The following is a 21,687-nucleotide window of genomic DNA, read 5'->3' on the forward strand; positions in this document are numbered from 1 at the left end:
GACATGAGAACGTGAAACATTGACACGTAGTGTTGAAAGTTAAGGTCAGTACATATTTCCAAACCAGGAGAGAAATAAATGGTCATGATTTGGCCTGTAGCTCTTGCCATGCTTTAAGTGTGTGCTCATAGTTGGTCTACTATTATTATGTGATTGGCTATTTTTTATTATTTTATTTTGTAAAGGATTGATACTCTATTGTGGTAAACATGCATAACAAAACTGACTATTTTAGCCATCTTTATTTATCATCTTTAACCATCACCACATCCATTTCTAGAACTTTTTCATCGTCTCAAACAGTAACTCCCCATTCCCTCCTCCCTCTAGCCCCTGGAAACCTCTGTTCTGTTTTTTGTGTGTCTATGCATTTTCCTATTTTAAGTGCCTTATATAAGTGGAATCATACAACATTTGTCCTTCTGTGTCTAGCTTATTTCACCTTGCATAATGTTTTCAGGTTTCATTCATGTAGCATGTATCTAAATTTCATTCATTTTTCAGGGCTGAAAAATATTCCATTTTATGTCTATGCCACACTTTGTTTATTTAACACGTTTTTGAACATCTACATCAAAGGTACGTAATACATTTTAATTGGTGGTGATGTAGCTGTGTGTAGTTGGAGAGAGAGAGACACATAGGCTCTTCAGTTTGATGCAACAGTTGTGAAGTGTTTGCAGTGTGCATTGTCTGTTTGGAAGCTGTTCTAGAAAACACAAAGAGACACAACTTAAGGAGATGGGAGACCGTGCATGCACTTGGTAAGTATTAGGCCCAAGGTTTTCTGTAGATAAGCCGGAGGCTTTTTCTCACAGTACTAACTTTATCACCCCAATAAGTCTTTTGTGACTCTGTTTCACGTCTGGAAACTGTCATTTTTTTAGGCCTTGGAAGGATTTACCTGACAAAGACTTGATAAACCGTACTGACAGATCTCCCAAAGTCACAGATTGAAAAAGGTACTTTCTCAGTGCTTTCTCTTTACTAGTGGGAATAAAATACTTGCCTTTACTTAACACTCAGGATGAGTACAGTCTGAACAATGATGTTGATCATGATGTTTCTGTGCTCTCTATTCTGTTCCATTGACCTGTATGTCTGTTTTTATGCCAGTACCATACTGTTTTGATTACTGTAGCTTTGTAGTATCATTTGAAATCAGCAAGCACTATACCCCCAGCTTTGTTCTTCTTTCTCAAGATTGCTTTGGCTGCTCCTGGTCATTTGTGTTTCCATACAGTTATTAGAATGGTTTGTTCTGGTTCTGTGAAAAATGTGATTAGTTTTTTTGTTTTGTTTTGTTGTTTTTAATTTTTAAAAAAATTTTATTTGAGGGGGAGGTAATTAGGTTTATTCATTAATTTGTTTTTAACAGCAGTGCTGGGGATTGAACCCAGGACTTCGTGCATGCTAAGCACATGCTCTACCACTGAGCTATACCCTCCCACTGTGATTGGTATTTTGATAGGAATTGCACTGAATCCATAAATTGCCTTGGGTAGTATGGTTATTTTAACAATATTAACTCTTCCAGTCTATGAGCACAGTTCAGCTTTCTATTTGTTTTCGTCATGTTCAGTTTCTTTCATCAGTGTCTTAAAGTTTTCTGAGTACAAGTCTTTCACCTTCTTGGTTAGATTTTTTCCTAGGTATTTTATTCTTTTTAATGCAGTTGTAAATGGAATTATTTCCTTAACTTTTTCTTTCTGATCATTTGTTGTTAGTGTATAAAAATGAAACATATTTCTGTATATTAATTTTATATCCTGCAACTGTACTGAATTCCTTTATTAGTTCTCATCGTTTTGGTGGCATCTTTAGGATTTTGTATATGTAGTATCATGTCTATTTCAAATAATCACAGTTTTACTGCTTCCTTTCCAGTTTGTATTCCTTTTTTTTTTTTCTCTCATCTGATTGCTGTGGCTAGGACTTCTAATACTATGTTGAATAAAAATGGTGAGAGTGAGCATTCTTGTCTTGTTCCTGATCTTAGAGAAATTGCTTTCAGCTTTTCACCGTTGAGTATAATGTTGGCTATAGGTTTTTCGTGTATGTCCTTCCTTTATTATGTTGAGGTATGTTCACTCTACACCCACATTGTTGGGAGTTTTTATTATAACTGGGTGTTGAATTTTTGTCAAAATTTTTTTCTGCATCTATTGAGGGGATCATAGGATCTTTATCCTTCAGTTTATTAATGTGTATTTTGTTGATTGATTTGTGGGCATTGCATTACTTTGCATCCCTTGAGTAAATCCCACTTGATCATAGTACATGATACGTTCAACGTATGGCTGAATTCAACTTGCTAATATTTTGTTGAGGGCTTTTGCATCTGTGTTCATCAGTGATGCTGGCCTGTAATTTTCCTTTTTTGTGGTGTCTTTGGTTTTGGTATCAGGGTGATGCTCTTCTCATAGAATGAGTGTAGAAGCATTCCTTTCCCTTCAGTTTTTTGGAATAGTTTAAGAACAGGTGTTGAATTCTACGCACCTGTGAAGCCACTGGTCCTGGACTTTTGGTTGTTGGGAGGGTTTTTTTAAATTATTGGTTCAATTTCATTACTGGTGTATTTTCTATTTCTTCCTAATTCAGTATTGGGAGATTGTACGGTTCTTGGAATTTTTCTAGTTCTTCTAGGTTGTCTATACTATTGGCGTATAATTGTTCATAGTACTCTCTTGTGATCCCTTGTATTTATGTGGTGTCTGTTGTAATTTCTCTTTCATTTCTGATTTCATATATTGGGGCCTTCTTTTTCTTGATGAGTCTGGCTGAAGACATCAATTTTGTTTATCTTTTCAGGGAATCATCCATTAATTTCATTAATCAATCTTTTTTGCTTGCTTGCTTGCTTGCTTGCTTGCTTGCTTTTTTTGGTCTCTATTTCATTTATTTCTGCCCTGATCTTTATGATTTCTTTCCTTCTACTAACTTTGGGTTTTGTTTGTTCTTCTTTTTCTAGTTCTTTTAGATGTAAGTTTAGCTTCTTTGAGATTTTTCTTGTTTCCCAAGGTAGAACTGTATTGCTGTAAACTCCCTCTTAGGTCTGCTTTTTCCGTGTGCCATAGATTTTGGATCGTTTTGTTTCCATTTTCTTTTGTCTCCAGGTATTTTAAAATTTCCTCTTTGACTTATTTAATGACCTATTGGTTGTTTAATAGCACATTTTTTAGCTCCCCCATGTTTGTGTTTTTTTTCCAGTTTTTTTCTTTTCTTGTTGATTTATACAGTCATTTCATATTGTCAGAAAAGATGCTTGATACGCTTTTAATCTTCTTAAATTTACCAAGACTTGTTTTGTTGCCTAGTGTGTGATCTTTCCTGGAGAATGCTCCATATGCACTTGAAAAGAATGTGTATTCAGCTACTTTGGGATAGAATGTGCTGTATATATCTATTAAGTCTATCTGGTCTAATGTATCATTTAAGGCTAGTCTTTCCTTATTATTTTCTGTCGGATGATCCACCTGTTGATGTAAATGGGGTGGTAAAGTCTCCTCCTATTATTGTTTTACTGTCAGTTTCTCTCTTTATGTCTGTTAATATTTGTTTTATGTATTTAAGTGTTCCTATGTTGGGTGCATGTATATTTGGCGATTGTTTTATCTTCTTTGCTATATTGGCTTTCTTTTGATTTCCATTTGCCTGGATTACCTTTTTCCATCCTCTCACTTTCAGTCTGTTGTGTCTTTAGAGCTGAAGTGAATCTCTTGTGGGCATCATATACCTGGGTCTTGTTTTTGTATCCATTCAGCGACTCTGTGTCTTCTGATGGAGAGTTTTGTCCAATTACATTTAAAGTAATTAGTGATAGGCATGTATTTATTATCATTTTATTAATTGTTTTCTTCTGCTCTCTTTTGCTGTGATTTGATGGCTATCTTCAGTTTTATGCTAGGATTCCTTTCTCTTTTGTGTGTGTCTATTATTGGTTTCTGGTTTGTAGTTACCGTGAAGCTCATATAGAACACAGTATATGATATATGATTATTTTAGTTGATAATCTTAAATTCAAATGCATTCTAGCCTGTCTACATTTTTACTCTCCCATCCCTGCATTTAATGGTTTAGACATATTTTACATCTTTTTTGTTTTGTATATTCCTTTACTTATTGTGGATGTAGATTGTTTGCTACTTTTGTCTTTTAACCCTTATACTAGTTTTATGAGTGGTTGATCTACTACCTTTACTGTATGTTTGCCTTTATCAGTAAGATTTTTTTCCTTTCATAATTTTCCTATTTATAGTTGGCCTTTTCTTTTCTGCTTAGAGAAGTCCCTATGACAGTTCTTGTAAAGCCAGTTTAGTGGTGCTGAACTATGTTAGCTTTTGCTTCTCTGTAAAACTGTTTATCTCTCCTTCAGATCTGAATGATATCCTTGCCAGGTAGAGTATTCTTGGTTGTTTTTGCCTTTCATCACTTTGAATATATCATGACACTCCCTTCTGGCCTACAAAGTTGTTGAAAATTCAGCTGGTAGCCTTATGTGGGTTCCCTTGTATGTTGTTTTTCCCTGGCTGCTTTAAGATTCTCTTTTACCTTTAATTTTTGCCATTTTAATTATACTGTGTCTTCATGCAGACCTCTTTGGGTCATCTTGTTTGTGACTGTCTCTGCTTCTTGGACTTGGATGTCTGTTTCTTTCCCCTGGTTAGGGAAGTTTTCAGCCAGTCTTAGATGAATTCTCTGTCCCTTTCTTTCTATCTTCTCTTTCTAGGACCCCTGTAATACAAATGTTAGTATGCTTTATGTTCTCTTAGAGATCTTTTAGACTATCCTCATTTTTTAAAATTCTTTTCCCATTTCTCTTTTAGTTTGGGAATTTTCACTCCCCTGTCTTCCAGATTGATTATTCATTTTTCTGTATCATGTAATCTACTGTTGATTCCTTCTAGTACATTTTAAAATTTCAGTTATTGTATTCATCAGCTCTTTTTGGTTCCGCCTTATATTTTCTGTTTAAATTCTCACAGTGTTCTCCATTCTTCTCCTGAGTTTGGTGAGCACCTTTATGATCTATAGCTTGAACTCTCTATCTGGTAGATTCCTTATCTCTACTTTGTTTAGTTCTTTTTCTGATATTTTATCTTTTTCCATTGTTTGGAACATAAATTTCTGTCTCATTATTTTGCCCAATTCTCTGTATTTATTTCTCTGTACTAGGTAGGTTGGTTATGTTTCCCAATCTTGGCACAGTGGCCTTATTTAGGAAATATCCTATGGGGCCCAGCATCACACTCCTTTCTGGTCACCAGACCTATATGTTGTAGGACACCCCCTATGTGGGCTGCCTGTTCCTCTCTGTTGTGGCATGGCTGGCTACTGTGGGTGCACTGTGTGTGTGGCTGGCCCCAACACAGTTGGCTGCAAGGCTGTGTCTTATGTGGTGACTTAGCGCCCACTGGAAAGTGGGTTAGGCTTTCCACATGGCTGACTGTGTAGCTCAGGGACATTTGGGGCTGGTGCTCGCCCACCAGTGAGTGGGGCCAAGTCCCCACATGGCTGTCTGCACATCTGGGGTCTCGGGGCTACTGCCAGCCTGCTGGTGGATGGCACAAGGTCCCCAGCACTAATAGGCTAGAGAGAAAATTCCAAAATGGCACTGGAGTTACCGTACTAGAATAAGCTCCCCCAATGGCTGATACCTGTATCTCCATCCCCCTGGGGGAGTCCTAGTTGCTTCTTACCTTTATGGGAGGTTCTCCAAGATCAGCAAGTAGGTCTGACTCAGGCTCCTTTCAAACTACTGGCTCCACACTGGGACTCAGAGCATGTCAGAAGTTGCATGTGCCCTTTGAGAGTGGAGCCTGTTTCCAGTAGCCCTCAGGCCCTCTCCAGTGTAAGTCCTGCTGGCCTTCCAAGCCAGTGCACTGGGGGCTTGTTTTCTCCATGCAGGATTCCCAGGCTGGGTGCCTGATGTGGGACGTGGACTCCTCACTCTTGGGGAGGACCTCTGTGATAGTGAGACTCCTCCCACTTGTGGGTTGCCTACTCAGGGGTGTGGTTCCTGACTGTGCCGTGTCCACCCTTCCTACCTGTCTTGTGGCTCCTTCATTAGTGGAAAATCTTTTCTGATAGTCTTCAGCTCATTCTCATGGATAGTTGCTCTGTAGGTAGTTTTAGTTTTGGTGTTGCCATGGGAGGAGGTGGGTTCAGAGTCTTCATACTCAGCCGCCTTGGCCCTCACGTTGTGCTCAGCTACTGCAGTGTAGAGCACCATGGCCAAGTGAGTGCCATTGGCGCCTCAAGCATATTCGTGGCACAAAAAGGCCAAAACTCACGGAAAATAATCCGGGTGAGCAATACTTCTGCTTCCAAGTAAGACACACCATTGCTGCACAAACTCTTCCTGATATTAAAAGAGCCCATTTTATGAGGCCACTATTATCCTTAAACCAGAAATATGAGAATTATAAGAAAAGAAAACTGAAGACCAATATCCTTGATGAATACATGCAAAATCCCTTACAAATATTAGCAAATCAATTCCACCAGTATAAAAAGGAGGTAATACGTCATGACCAAGTGGCATTATTCCAGGAATCCCACGTTGGCTTAATATTTGAAAATCAATCAGTGTTCATAAACTAACAATGAAAAACCATATGATCATGTCAATAGGTGCAGAAAAAGCATGTGAGAAAATTCAGCACTCATGATAAAAACTCATCAAACTAAGAATAAAGGGAAGATCCTCAGTCTGATAAAGGATGTCTGTGAAAAACGTATTCACGCCATACTTGATGGCGAAAGACTAGGATCAGAAACAAAGCTGGGATGCCGCTCTTCCCAGCTTTATTCAACATTGTACTGGAGTTTCTGGCCATGTGACGAGGCAAAGAGAAAGAAAGAAAAGGCATGCCATTTGAAAAGAAGTGCAGTTATTTTCATTTGCAGATGACATCATCATCGCTGTAGAAAATTCTAAAGATTGTATATATTGTTTTAAAAGCCTAGAATTAATAAGTGAGTTTAACAAGGTCACGTGATAAAGGTCAATACACAAAGCATCAGCAATAAGTCTTTATACCCAGATTAAAGTGTCCAGACTGTGCCTAAGGGGGGGGGGTTTGCTTATGCTAAGCTGTCAGTAAATGAAAACTTAAATTTCTGTGCTCAGCTCTCCCAGAAGAGGTAGGCCTAGGCCAACCAATCAGCACTTTTCTGCTCAGCATTAATTACCTAATCCAGCTCCAAGACTTCCTTTCGCTCCATATAAAGGAAGTAACTCTTTTTTAACCAACTGACGAATGCCCAGTATAACGCTCTTGTTCCTGCTCACTTTGGCCTATGAAACCCTCTCACTTTGTACAGCTCTTGAAAGCTCTTTTCTGTTTTCTAGACTGGATACTTCCCAATTCATGAATCATTAAATAAAAGCCACTTAGATCAGGAATTTATCCTGTTTTTTATCCCTAGCAATGAACAGTTTGAAATTGAAATTAAGAAACAATATCATCAGAAAATATGAAATAGTTGGATATACTTCCAATAAAACATGTGAAATACCTGTATGCTTAAATTTACAACCATGACTGAGAAACCAGAGTCCTAAGTACACAGAGATGTACCATGTTCATGACTGGGGGACTCAGTATGAAGATAATCAGTTCTCCCCAGAATTGTTAAATAGAATCGATGCAATCCAATAAAAATCCCAACCGGCTCTTTTCTTTTTTCTTTTTTTCCTTTCCTTTTAGTATTTGACAATCTGACTGTAAAAATCTGTGTGGAAATGCCAAGGAACTAGAATAAGCCAAAACAATTTGAAAAGGAAAAACAAGATTGGACAACTTACACCAAAGCCACAGTAACAAACACAAGACACATTGCCATAAGGATAAGACACACAGATCAGTGGAGCAGGATGAGGAACCCAGAAATAGACTCACATGTATGACTGATTTTCAACAAAGGCAATATAATAGGGAAAGGATGGTCTTTCAAAACAAAATTGTGCATATCCACATCCAAGAAAACTCATCTCAAACCTTCCTTCCCACTATATACAGTAATTAACTTGAAATGGATGATAAACCTAAACGTGAGAGATAAAGTTATAAAATTTGAATAAGAACTCCTTTGTGACCTTGGTTTGAGCAGAGATTTCCTAGATAAGACACTAAAAGCATGAACCATAAAAGAAAAGAAATGGTAGCTTGGACTCTATTAAAATTAAATATTTTTTTCTCCTCAAAAGACACCATAAAAGAAAATGAAAACATCACCCACAGATTGGCAAAGCAGTAAAAATCCCTTCATCAGTAAAAATCCTGATAAAGGGGTTTCTTTGAACATATTAAAAACATCTTTTAACACAATAATGAAATAAACAATTTAGAATTGGCAGAAGATTTGAATAGACACTCCACCAAAGAAGATACTGAAATGGCAGATAAGCATATTAAAGATCTTAAATATCATAAGTCACTTAGAAAATGCAAACTAAAATCAGAGTGAAATGCTATTTACTATACATCCCCTTGAATAGCTAAAATTAAAACATTTGACAACAGCAAGTGACAAAAACCAAGTGCAACTGCTAAAATGCACTGCTGGCGGAAATGCAAATGGCCCAGCCACTTAGGAAAACAGATTCTTATAAAATAGTTAAACATTTGTTAAAATGACCGTACTACCCAAAGCAATCTATAAATCAGTGTAACCCATATGAAATCACCAATGGCATTTTTTACAGAACTGAAACAAAAATTTTTTAAATTTGTGTGGAAACACAAAAGACCTCGAATAGCCAACACAGTCTTGAAAAAGAACAGAGCTGGAGGTATCATGCTCCCTGACTTCAGACTGTACTGCAAAGCTACAGTAATCAAAACAGTACAGTACCGGCACAAAAAACAGACACATAGATCAATGGAACAGAATAGAGAGCCCAGAAATAAACCCATGCACTTATGGTCACTTAATCTATGACAGTGGAGGCAAGGGTATACAATGGAGAAAAGACAGTCTTTTCAATAAGTGGTGCTGGGAAAAGTGGACAACTACATGTAAAAGACTGAAATTAGAACATTCTCTAACACTATGTAAAAAAATAAACTCAAAATGGATTAAAGACCTAAATGTAAGACCAGATACTTTAAAACTCCTAGAGGGAAAAAACATAAGCTGAACACTCCTTGACATAAATCACAGCAATATTCTTTTGGATCAGTCTCCTAGAGTAATGGAAACAAAAGCAAAAATAAACAAGTGAGACTTAATTAAATTTAAAAGCTTTTGCACAGCAAAAGAAACCATAACGAAAATGAAAAGACAACCTACGGAATGGGAGAAAATATTTGCAAATGATGCGACCAACAAGGAATTAACTTCCAAATTATATAAACAGCTTATACAGCTCAATATCAAAAAAGAAAAAACCCAAACAATCCAATTTAAAAAATGGGCAGAACACCTAAATAGACATCTCTCCAAAGAAGACATACAGATGGCCAATAGACACATGAAAAGATGCTGAACATCATTAATTATTAGAGAAATGCGAATCAAAACTACAATGAGGTATCACCTCACACCAGTCAGAATGGCCGTCATCAAAACGTCTACAGATAATAAATGCTGGAGAGAATGTAAAGAAAAGGGAACCTTCCTACACTGTTGGTGGGAATGGAAATTGGTGTGGCCACTATGGAGAACAGTATGGAGGTTCCCTAAACAACTGAAAATAAAGTTACCGTGTGATCCAGCAATCCCACTCCTGGGCATATATCCAAAAAATGACAAAAACTAATTCAAAAAGGTATGTGCACCCCAATGTTCATAGCAGCACTAGTTATAATAGCCAAGACATGGAGGCAACCTAAATGCCCCTTGACAGATGAATGGATAAAGAAGGTGTGATATATATATATATATGTATATATATATATATATATGTATCTATCTATCTATCTATCTATCTATCTATCTATCTATCTATCTATCTATCTACAATGGAGTACTACTTAGCCATAAAAATGAAATAATGCCATTTGCAGCAACAAGGATGGACCTAGAGATTATCATACTAAGTGAGATAAGTCAGAGAAAGACAAATTTCATATGATATCACTTATGTGTGGAATCTAAAAAAAAATGATCCACGTGAACATACTTACAAAATAGAAACAGACACAAACTTTCAGTTACCAAAGGGGAAAGGAGGAAAAGGGATAAATTAGGAATTTGGGATTAACAGATCCACACTACTCTATGTAAAATAAACAATAAGGACCTACTGTTTGGCACAGGGAACTATATTCAGTAACTTGTAATAACCTATAATGGAAAAGAATCTGAAAAAGAATATATATAAAAGATATATGTTATATAATATATAATATAAAAAGAGTATATGTATATAACTGAATCACTTTGCAGTATACCTGAAACATTGTACATTAACTATACTTCAATTGAAAAAATAAAAATTAAAATAGTTAAACGTATAGTTACTGTTCGCCCCAGCAGTTTCACTCCCAGGTATTTCCCAAATGAAAGTGCATATCCCCATAAAAACTTGTATATAACTGTTCATAGCAGCTTTATTCATAATGACCCCAAACAGGAAACAGCCAAATGCCCATCCGTCTGGCAAAGGATAAAAAAATGGTGATATTGCCGTGTGATGGACACTAGGCTTTAAAACAGGGATGAACTGCTGAAATATACAACAGGGATGAATTTCAGGAGCATTATGCTAAACAGGCAGGACCGGAAAAGACCGTATACATAGTACCATTCCATTTATGTGACATTCTAGAAAAGGCAGAATTGTAGTGATTGAAAGATCCATCCTTTCCAGGGGCACGGGGTGGGGTGGGTGGATTGAGTGCAAAGATGTACAACTTGGGGGGTGGTGTAGATGCATGGTACCTCAATTGTGGTGAAAATCACATAACTATATACTTATCCAAACTCAACTGAATACTCACAATGGGTGAATGTGCATGTAAATTATATGAATAAATCTGATTTTTTTTCTTAAATACACGTTAAGTCTCCTGACTGATGTTTTTCATGCTTGGAGGCGTAAGCCTCTGATTGTAGTGGATTTTAAAAGATGCAGTGTGATAAGTGTGACGATGGTTAGCAGCAGACGGTACTCGTGGGGATGTACAGTAATTCAGACTTGGAGTGTGTGGCGGACTCTGTTCCTTGACCCAACAATCATCTCCGGTTTTCTGTTCTTCCCACCGTGGAAGTTGAGACAGATTTTTGCTTTTCTAGCTTCTTTGGCAAAGGGTGCTCCGTGACCCGGTTTTGTTCAAGGATGTTCAAGCTGACTAGCACTGGGCCTTCTAGTAAGGCTTTACTTTCTAATAAAAAGAACTTCCTACCCTGCCTTTTCCCCTTTTTTAATTAAAAAAGAGCTCTGCCTGACAGAAATGCATAAATAAAGAATGCTTCAAATAAAGAAGGAAAACAATCCGACTGAGAGTTTTTTTTTTTTTTTTGCACCTAAATATAATATCTTTATTTAGGTATGATTGTTAGAATGCTACAGGTTTTCAAAATACCAGGAGTAATCTCTGCATTTTTCATGACTCCTGCATTCATCCCGATGTCCTTCTTCTGTTTAATCCTCCTCACTTAGTTGGGCTAGATTCTATGCTGAGAATACACAAGTCGTTCCAGTCAGAATAGACTGTTCTTGACAGTAACTGATGGAATCGGGCCTTGAAGGGTTATAGCTCAGCAGAGAAGAGAAAGTTCTTTATAATTATATTCCATAAGTGGAATCAGGCGTTAGTCTAGTAAAACCCGATCCTTCATAAATATTTTCAAATGAAGTATCTTCTGAAGCTTCCATTTCCTCTTCCAATGTATCTTCATAGTCATGTATTTTCCCTTTTGCTTCCTTAAACCTGAAACCTAGAGAGGAATGACAAAGATTTAGCAAGACGGCGGATGTGATAATAGCCTTAATCTACACGGCCCTGTGTGCCAGCTAAAGTCTGTCCCATGTTCCTTTCACCACTCTTAGGGCATATTTTTTATATCCCATTGAACAGAAGCCATAAATGTCCCAAATTTCTGAGATCACCCTACTCTTCAGTACCATATGTCATTGTCCATCTTTACAGAAGGCTCTGTAGGATCTGGGCTTGAGGTTTGATCTACTACCCGTAGCTCTGTAATTTGAGGCAAGTTACTTGGCCTCTGTCTCAGTGTCCTCATCCATAAAATAAGTTTGGTAATAGCACATCCTCCGCTTATTTTGTGAGCACTAAGTGTGGTGGTGCATGTGAAGAGCTTAGCATTTACTCTGGCATCTGGTTAGCACTCCATAATTAACTACCAGCAAATAGTCTGTGTTCACAAATGAAGAGAAGCCTTTTCTGACCCTAGAGCTAGTTTCCAAATTCTGGATTTGATTTCCTCGTGCTTCTTTGAAGGTGTGCACACAGCCTCTCCTCCTTCCAATGCCAGCATCTCCAGTGTGTCACCTCCCGCTGCCTTCAGTTATGATGCAGATCGCCACTACTTAAAATAATTTTCACTTGTTCTCACGTTCCTTCCAATTACCATGCTATCTCCTTCTCTTCACAATAATCTTTTAGCTCAGTCATTTATATGCTCTGCTTCCATTTTTGTACTTGTCATTCCTTTATATTCTTCCAGCTGTCATTGAGACCCTACTATGTGCTGCCCATTGGGGATTCCATAGCAAACAAAACAGACAACTTCCTACCCTCAAATGAAGATAGTTGCCTAAACCTGTTCTCCAGAAGGCCATCAACTCCATTAAACTCCCGACTTGGAAACCACAGCATGTGTCTGAGGACCAGGCAAGAGGCCGGTGATGCTGGGTGGCTGTGAGTGAGGGGGAGAGTGGGACGTGATAAGGGTGGAAAGCTAGACCAGAGGCAGAGCGCCATGATAAACTCAGGATTTTATTCTAAGTGGAGCGGAAAACTGTGAGGGGCAGCAGAGGTCGTCATCAGTAAGAGTGTGGGCTTTAGAGCCGTCCAGTCTCAGTTCAAATCCCAGCCCTCCCAGGAACTGACTGTGACCTTGAGCAAGAAACTTGGCAACTGTTTGCGTGTCTGTAAAATACAGATAATAGGACCTGTCTCATTGGCTTGTCCTGAAGATCGAATGAGTCAATTTTATAAAAGTACGTTAAGACAGCACTTCCACGTAAGTGATCGCTAAAGAAGAGTTTGTTAAAAGTGTTTTGCTTTCATCACTATCTGTTGTACAGGTTTGGAGGCTGTCCCAGAAGCCTGCAGAGGGAGGGTGGCAACCCGGACTGTGGTGGTGGCATCGAGCTGGAAATAAGTGGACGGGTAAAGCTAACGACAGCGAACGTTTACAGAGCACATGCCACGCGCTGGGCACTACTCTGAGCTCTTCACGTGCGGTTGTCTCTTACTACCTCACAGCCGTCTACGAGCCACGTACGATTGTCATTCTCACTTTGCAGATGAGGAGACTGAGCCCGAAGCTTGCGCAAGATCATACAGTTAACAGAAGAGCCAAAAGGTCAAAGTCAGGCAGTCTGAATCAGCACTCTGTAGCGGTCACCTCTCTCTCTCAGCTAGTGACAGATGACAGTGGGACATCACGGACTCAGAGCATACGAAACCGTAACTAGGCTTTGGTGCGCGCTATGCTGTCACTTTCAGCCTCTTGGTAGTGTGAGCGCCGCGGGGGCCGCAGTGGCACAGAGCCTACAAAATATCTCCAACCTTCTGAAACATTTATTTTGCCAAGTGAAGTCTGCTCATTAAAATTATTACCAAAACCATGAGATATGCAACTTTTTAAAAAGAGGATTCATTTTTTTAAAACATCATTTTAGCCAACTCTAAATAAAATAGAACATTTCCTTTTATCCCCAGATTACAGTCTTATATGTAAATTTATTTGTGTCTGTGTACTGTGAGAAGTGAAATGCTTGTTCGTGCTTAGAAATGTGTGCATGTGTGCAATGTATTGTTTTTCTTCATAAGAATTTCCCATTATTGCTAAAAGTCACCTACTTTTGAAGTTAGCTGAAGAGTTGCTTGTAGCAATTTCCTTCCAGTTGGCAATGTACCTAAGCACATTATATAAGCATTCATTAAATTGATTTATTAGTAAGTGATAAATTGATTCATTAGTACATAGACTACTTCTAAAATTCCACTTTCTCTATGAAATCTTAGATTAATGGTGACAAATTCACTAGTCCAAATGTTTAATTTCTTGACTTTCCCACCTCCAAGTTGCTGTCATGCACCTCAGGCAACCCCCAGTACAAGGAGCACCCACCATCTACCGTACTGGTGACTTTTGCCCTCCCTCCAGCCCACCTCTCCTCATTTTATCCTGTTCTACTCCTGCAGGACCACGTCCTCAACTGAATGACAACTAAGATGTTAGTCAACTTCTAAACTGAACATACAGAGGAGAGGTGCCAAGATGGCAGAGTAGAGAGACTCACAGCTCGCCCTGTCCCACAAATACACTAAATTAAACTATGATTGGAAAAATCTGAGAGGGAAAAAGTTGGCGAAACTACAACATAACTTTCTTCTTGGTTCTGGATTGCCAGACCTACTGTCTCTGACGTATCAGTGGAAATTTATTTAATTAATTAATTTATTTGTCAGTGGAAATTTAAATAGTTTATGATCTTATTAGAGCAACGGCGCTGCCTTTGCTGTGTCCAGTTTCAAGCCGGGTACACGCAGCTGCCACCTCGGTTCCCTAAACAGACTGAAACGGGGAGACAAGTGTAGCCTGAGAAAAGGTAGACAGGGAAGGGCAAGTATGATGAGCTACAGAGATGAGGGAGAGCTCCAAGGGGCAGGTTTCCTGTGGCTTATTCAGCTCATTTTAGGCTCTGTATCCCCCTTTCACAAGCCTCCCTTCTTCCAGCTGCACCCAAGAAATCAGGTAAGGAATTGATCACAGCAGGTGCTAAAAGGAACCTGGCCGAGAAAGCAGGAAGAGGATTAGAACTGTCATGTACTTTGGGAAACACTGTGATTTTCACTTGAATTATTCTTTGCTTTTGTTAACTTGGTGTTGTTCCTGACTGTTTCTGGTATAGGAAGGTATGTATTATGCAACAGTAGTTAATTGTAATAAAGCACTGCGTCTGAAGTCGGCTGCTGCTTACCACTGCTACCTTCGGTTGCTCTGAGAACTTTATTCTGTGGCCTTAAGAGGGATGCTGCTGGGGCGCTGCTGATGACAAGATGCAGGAGCACAGCAAGTGGTGTAAACCCCTTCCAGGGTCTCTTAGTTGACAGTTCAGTCTGGCTTGACCTTAAATTTAGGCGGACTCTGTGCTTTCAGTGGTTGTTCAGGAACACGATGAAGAGAATCACCCTGCTTCCTTAGATTTACATACTGAAAGGTTTTCATTCCACTTTCGAGGAACCAAGATAAAGGACTTTGATCAAGTGTACGCTACGCCCTGACAGTCTGGGGCACAAACACATGCAATATTTAAGACTGATCACTGACTCGGCTTTACCTGAGGTCAAGATATGAATTTACTCGATTGCTTAAAAAGAACTTTTCATAAGGAACATGCCAGCAGTAACCAATGAGAAATCTAAGCTTTACAAATAGAAGCGACAATCGGATTACAGCATTACCATGTTGTTTATATCATAGATCTGTCTTTCTAACAAATTTTTCGAATTTTTTCAGATAATAGCCAAGTGCATGTGAAATCTACCATGAATCTCTCAGGAATACAAATGTAACATTTTAACAGCCCAGGAAGAGTCCTGAGCCACAGAGGCCGCACAATTCCGTCTTAGAGATCAAAGAGCAGCTTCAGATACTGAAACTGCCCACTGAGTGCTCTCACCAACAGGGTTAACAGAAAATTATGTAAGATATCTCAGCTGTGGACACTTAATAGGTTATGTCAAAATTAACTAGCAATTTGAAAAATATGACGATCCTGGAAGAGGAACACCCATCTTGATAAGAGAACACGCCCCTGAAAATCCAGCAGGAAGAATGCCGGCGGCAGGCAGAGGAGCCACTACGTGGCACTGTGCAGGTGACTCTAGCAGTAATGCAGACGTTGCTTTCCATCCTACGCACCGGCAGCAACGCATCTCTGCACACCACAGAATTTGCCACAATACCCATCGGGTCCTTGAGTCCAAGAGTGAAGTTGACACTATCCACTCTTTAAAATTATAATAATGTTGTATTCAGCTGATGATGTTGATCTGAAGATTCACCTGGCTTCTTCCCAGGAGAGCGTCCATCTGTCATAACAAGGGGTTAGCACCAAAGCCTTTGGGAAGAATCTGGTTGGGGTCACCCAGTATCAGTGTTCAGCACATTTATGTCATTCTAATGGTTTGTCAAAAACTGTCTATAGATTTTGAAGGATACTCTTCAAGGAATTAGTGGCTACCAATTCTTCTGAAGGAAAAGAAGTCGGACTTCGAAATTCTCATCAAATAAGGTATCATCAAGCCAGTTATAAATACCTAGATGACCACAAAGATCTAAGAGGAAAGGAGACTGGGGAGACCATAAATTCACTGGGAAGAAGGTGCTTATACCTAATGTCTACTCTCAGCTAGGGGAAGGTCCCTGCAAATGTTGGTTTTGCCTGAGATCATCAGTTATCTTGTGGTCAATAACACTACTGCAATATTCCCAAATAATCATACTGGATTCCATTTGAAATTTTTGTTGTCCAGGGATCAACAGAAAAACTTGCTAAGAATCCCAGGTCGGTGCCAAACTGTGATCATGCCCAAGTCAGACTATGAACTGACAGAGGTTGTACGTAATTTGGAAACATGAGGTGTCTACGTTTTCAAAAATGGAGATTTTGAATTAGTCTCACCATATCAAAGCTAGATGTATTTATCCCACTCCATATAGGATGTGAGATACCAAAAACCACTTCACATCTTGCTGGTTTATTCTGTTTTTATCCCTTTTTTCCACAAAGGGAAGCCATTAGAAATCGCTGTCACCTAGCGGAAACAGGTTTTAGGGGATGATGGTGGGGAAAGTCTTATGTAGACTGAGATGCCTATTTATGTCCTCCCTTTGAACACAATTGTTTTACTCTTCTGTATTCCACTCGTGATAGAATATAGAATATTGGGTGTGGATTATTTTGTAATCTTTCCCTGAAGCTTCCTGGCCCTTTGCTTGAATTATCCAACTACAGAAGGGAAAGGCGGAACAGGATTTCAGAGCCTCACCTGAGAGAACTCTCCATCCTGTTCATTCAGAATGGACATCCCCTACCTCTCTCTCCTTTCTCTAGGAATCATCTTAGGAAAGGAGGAAGTACAGCATGACAGCTCCTGTCCTTGGATGTCATTTCCTGCATCACTGTGACCATCTTACTTATTCAGTGCCCTAGACACCACAAACGTGCTGTCTATGAGGAATCCCGTACTGTGGACTGGACAAGATAGTGGGGTGATTGAATCATACAATCTCTTTACGATTTATTTATTACAAAATATTTTAGAGCATCTAATATGGATAATTAGTTCTTTATCCTTTCTTATCTTTCCCTTTTAATTTTCTAATACATCCTTCCCATCATCTTCTTTTTTCTATTCTCGTTTTCCTGTTTTCTTAGTCATTCTTTCCCTTTTTTCTTCTTTTCTCTCTGCTTTCCTCATTGTCCTCTTCTCTGCTTTCTCTGATCTCTTTTTCCTGGTCTATTGTTCAGTCACAGTCAACCTAATTTTCCCTGTTTCACATTTCTAACCTTCCTGTTCCGAATTCCTTCCTTTTTCTTGTGTTTCTTTATTTATGCCATCTTAACAAAGAAAATAAAGATTAAAAGTAAAACATTATTTTTTCTGCCACTTCATCCATGCAATACTTACATTCGTTATTATATCTGTCTGTCTTTTTAATTATAGCTATCTTCGTGGGTATGAACTAGGATCTTATTGTAGTTTTGATTTGCATTTCCCTGATGTCTGTATTAAATATTTTAAAATTTCTTATCACACAGAAAATACTAAAAATGTTTTTCAAGGGTCAAATCATGATAACTTTTTAATGTCCCACACAGGACGATTAGGGAATATACATTGAGAAAATAATTTGTATTATTAACTTCGTGTTTTCAGATTTCCCAATGTAAGAAGTAAAGCAGACCTAGACTAAGGCATAAGAATAAAGTCTGAGAGTAAAGAATGCCTAAGTCTAGTTTTCCTTTTTCTACTTTTAGATCATTCCTTTTTTTTCTTTTTACCATTTCCCCCTCATTTCCTCTTCTTTTCTTTCTAGACAGATAATAAACTCAAGGTTTTTTTGTTCTTTTTTTTTTTTTTAAACTATGTGGCCCCAAGATTCAACATGGAAGTGGGAAATATTAGAGACAAAAATATCTGACGCCTGCCCTTGCTGCCCAAAAATAGCAACGTGAAATTACTCATCAAAGTTGAGTGCGTTGGTCCAGTTCAGCACTTCATCCACTTCCCATTCCATCACAGAATCTATTCCACCAGTTTCGATAGCTTTTATTAGCCCTTTGGTTGCTGTGTGAATTAAACCCAGAGTGTCATGGTTTGTTGACTTGGCCTCGAGGTTTCCTGCATAGTACCTACACAGAGGAAAGGAGAGGGGACGTAATCCTCGGAAACAGGTGAACAGGCGGCTACTAGTAGATGCAGTTAACATATATTGTTGATGTGAAACTATTTACATAGCAAACCAAGTTTTCACCCTATTTAATTCAAATTCATCCAAACCAATTCCTTTGTGATGGGATCTTCTGGGAAAAACAAAGCAACTTAATCAACCACACTCATCAGAGAAGCCTCATTTCAAAATCAACTTCTCAGTAAGTTACACTGTTGTGTTACAATGAAAAGCTAAGTATTAAATCACTGAATCATAGAATTACGGAGGCAAAGGCTCTTGGAGGCCACGTAACTAGCCCACTTGTTTCATAGGTGAGGAAATATACCCTGGAAGAGGAAATTTTTACAAAGTCACGTGGCCAGTGCCTGGTAGGACAGGAGAAGGGGTGGGGAAGAAGGAACGAAAGAGTAAGAGATAAAAGGAAGAGTGATATTAACATCTTTTTTGTGTGCGCCAGGTATTTTTAATACATTACCTTTAATTCTCTTTAAAAAGACAACTTTTTGGTGGCACCTATTTTTATTCCCATTTTATGGATGAGGAAACTGAGACTTGGAGAAGTTACAAAATTGTTTAGGATCATGTAAGTAGTAAATATGCATATATCAGAGCCAGTATTCAAATCTGACTCCAAGTCCAGACTCCTTCGGCAGCACTGCTCTGTCTTACATTAGTCTGAGCAAATAAATGAATGTATCCACCAAACATGAGCTCAGCAAGTAAAGAGAAGTTAGCATCCTTACCAAGAATATTAAAGTATAGTGTTTTTTTTTGTTTTGTTTTCCATTTTAAGACCTACATTGGTATTCCTTTTCAAAGGTTAACCTATCCTGAAGTTGCATTCATTTATTTTTTTCTTTTTTTAAACATTTTTTATTGAGTTATAGTCATTTTACAATGGAGTGTCAAATTCCAGTGTAGAGCACAACTTTTCAGTTATACATGAACATACATATATTCATTGTCACATTTTTTTTTTGCTGTGAGCTGCCACAAGACCTGGTATATATTTCCCTGTGCTATACAGTATAATCTTGTTTATCTATTCTGCATATGCCTGTCAGTATCTACAAATTTTGAACTCCCAATCTGTCCCTTCCCACCCCTCGCCCCCTTGGCAACCACAAATTTGTATTCTATGTCTATGAGTCTGTTTCTGTTTTGTGTTTATGTTCTTTTTTTTTTCTTTTTAGATTCCACATATGAGCGATCTCATATGGTATTTTTCTTTCTCTTTCTGGCTTACTTCACTTAGAATGACATTCTCCAGGGACATCCATGTTGCTGCAAATGGCGTTATGTTGTCATTTTTATGGCTGAATAGTATTCCACTGTATAAATATACCACAGCTTCTTTATCCGGTCAGCTCTCAATGGACATTTAGGCTGTTTCCATGTCTTGGCTATTGTAAATAGTGCTGCTAGGAACATTGGGGTGCAGGTGTCTTTTTGATGTAGGGTTCCTTCTGGATATATGCCCAGGAGTGGGATTCCTGGGTCATATGTTAAGTCTATTCCTAGTCTTTTGAGGAATCTCCATACTGTTTTCCACAGTGGCTGCACCAAACTACATTCCCACCAGCAGTGTAGGAGGGTTCCCTTTTCTCCACAGCCTCTCCAGCATTTGTCATTTGTGGACTTTTGAATGATGGCCATTCTGACTGGTGTGAGGTGATGCCTCATTGTAGTTTTGATTTGCATTTCTTGGATAATTAGTGATATTGAGCATTTTTTCATGTCCCTATTGATCATTTGTATTTCTTCCTTGGAGAATTGCTTGTTTAGGTCCTCTGCCCATTTTCTGATTGGGTTGCTTGTTTTTTTTCTTATTAAATTGTATGAGTTGCCTATATATTCTGGAGATCCAGGCCTTTGTCGGTTTCATTGTTTGCAAAAATTTTCTCCCATTCCGTAGGTTGTCGTTTTGTTTTACTTATGGTTTTCTTTGCTGTGCAGAAGTTTGTAAGTTTAATAGGTCCCATTTATTTATTCTTGCTTTTATTTCTATTGCTTGGGTAGACTGCCCTAGGAGAACATTTTTGAGATATATGTGAGATAATATTTTGCCTATATTTTCTTCTAGGAGGTTTATTGTATCTTGTCTTATGTTTAAGTCTTTGATCCATTTTGAGTTTATTTTTGTGTATGGTGTAAGGGAGTGTTATAGCTTCATTGATTTACATGCTGCTGTCCAGTTTTCCCAACACCATTTGCTGAAGAGACTGTCTTTATTCCATTGTATATTCTTGCCTCCTTTGTCAAAGATTAGTTGACCAAAAAGTTTGTGGGTTCATTTCTGGGCTCTGTATTCTGTCCCATTGGTCCATATGTCTGTTTTTGTACCAATACCATGCTGTCTTGATGACTCTAGCTCTATAGTATTGTCTGAAGTCTGGGAGAGTTATTCCTCCAACCTCTTTCTTCTTCTTCAGTAGTGCTTTGGCAATTCTAGGTCTTTTGTGGTTCCATATAAATTTTATGATGATTTGTTCTAGTTCTGTGAAATATGTCCTGGGTAATTGGATAGGAATTGCATTAAACCTGTAGATTGCCTTGGGCAGTGTGACCATTTAAAAAATATTGATTCTTCCAATCCAGGAGCATTGGATATCTTTCCATTTTTTAAAGCCTTCTTTAATTTCCTTCATCAATTGTTTATAGTTTTCCATGTATAAGTCTTTCACCTCCTTGGTTAGATTTATTCCTAGGCATTTTATTAGTTTGGGTGCTATTTTAAAGGGGATTGTTTCTTTACTTTCTTTTTCTGTTGATTCATTGTTAGTGTAAAGAAATGCAACTGATTTTTGAACGTTAATCTTGTAACCTGCTACCTTGCTGAATTCTTTGATCAGCTCTAGTAGTTTTTGTGTGGACCTTTTAGGGTTTTCTATATATAGTAACATGTTGTCAGCATGTAGTGACACTTTCACCACTTCTTTTCCAGTTTGGATCCCTTTTATTTCTCTCTCTTGCCTGATTGCTGTGGCTAGGACTTCCAAGACTCTGTTGAATAGGAGTGGTGAGAGTGGGCAGCCTTGTCTCAGATTTTAGTGGGAAGCTTTTGAGTTTTTCACTGTT

The 21,687-nt window shown here is 38.4% G+C and overlaps 1 protein-coding gene and 1 long non-coding RNA gene across 2 annotated transcripts in view; one reads left to right on the forward strand and one right to left on the reverse strand.

Moving 5' to 3' along the window:
- The first annotated feature begins 6 nt into the window (after positions 1-6).
- LOC135319901 (uncharacterized) lies at positions 7-13,799 on the forward strand. Its single transcript, XR_010378890.1, has 3 exons — positions 7-44; positions 888-962; positions 12,640-13,799. It is a non-coding gene; the product is annotated as an uncharacterized LOC135319901 (long non-coding RNA).
- Positions 11,553-21,687, reverse strand: part of C34H11orf65 (chromosome 34 C11orf65 homolog) — a 29,584-nt gene continuing 19,449 nt past the window's right edge. Inside the window, exons 6-8 of the mRNA XM_010988970.3 lie at positions 18,398-18,568; positions 14,004-14,059; positions 11,553-11,889 (exon numbers count right to left, since the gene is read on the reverse strand). Coding sequence (XP_010987272.2) covers positions 11,738-11,889; positions 14,004-14,059; positions 18,398-18,568 — 379 coding nt within the window. The 3' untranslated portion in view covers positions 11,553-11,737. The remainder of the gene's footprint in view (positions 11,890-14,003; positions 14,060-18,397; positions 18,569-21,687) is intronic.

Source organism: Camelus dromedarius, chromosome 34 (assembly GCF_036321535.1).
Source record: "Camelus dromedarius isolate mCamDro1 chromosome 34, mCamDro1.pat, whole genome shotgun sequence".
NCBI lineage: Eukaryota > Metazoa > Chordata > Mammalia > Artiodactyla > Camelidae > Camelus > Camelus dromedarius.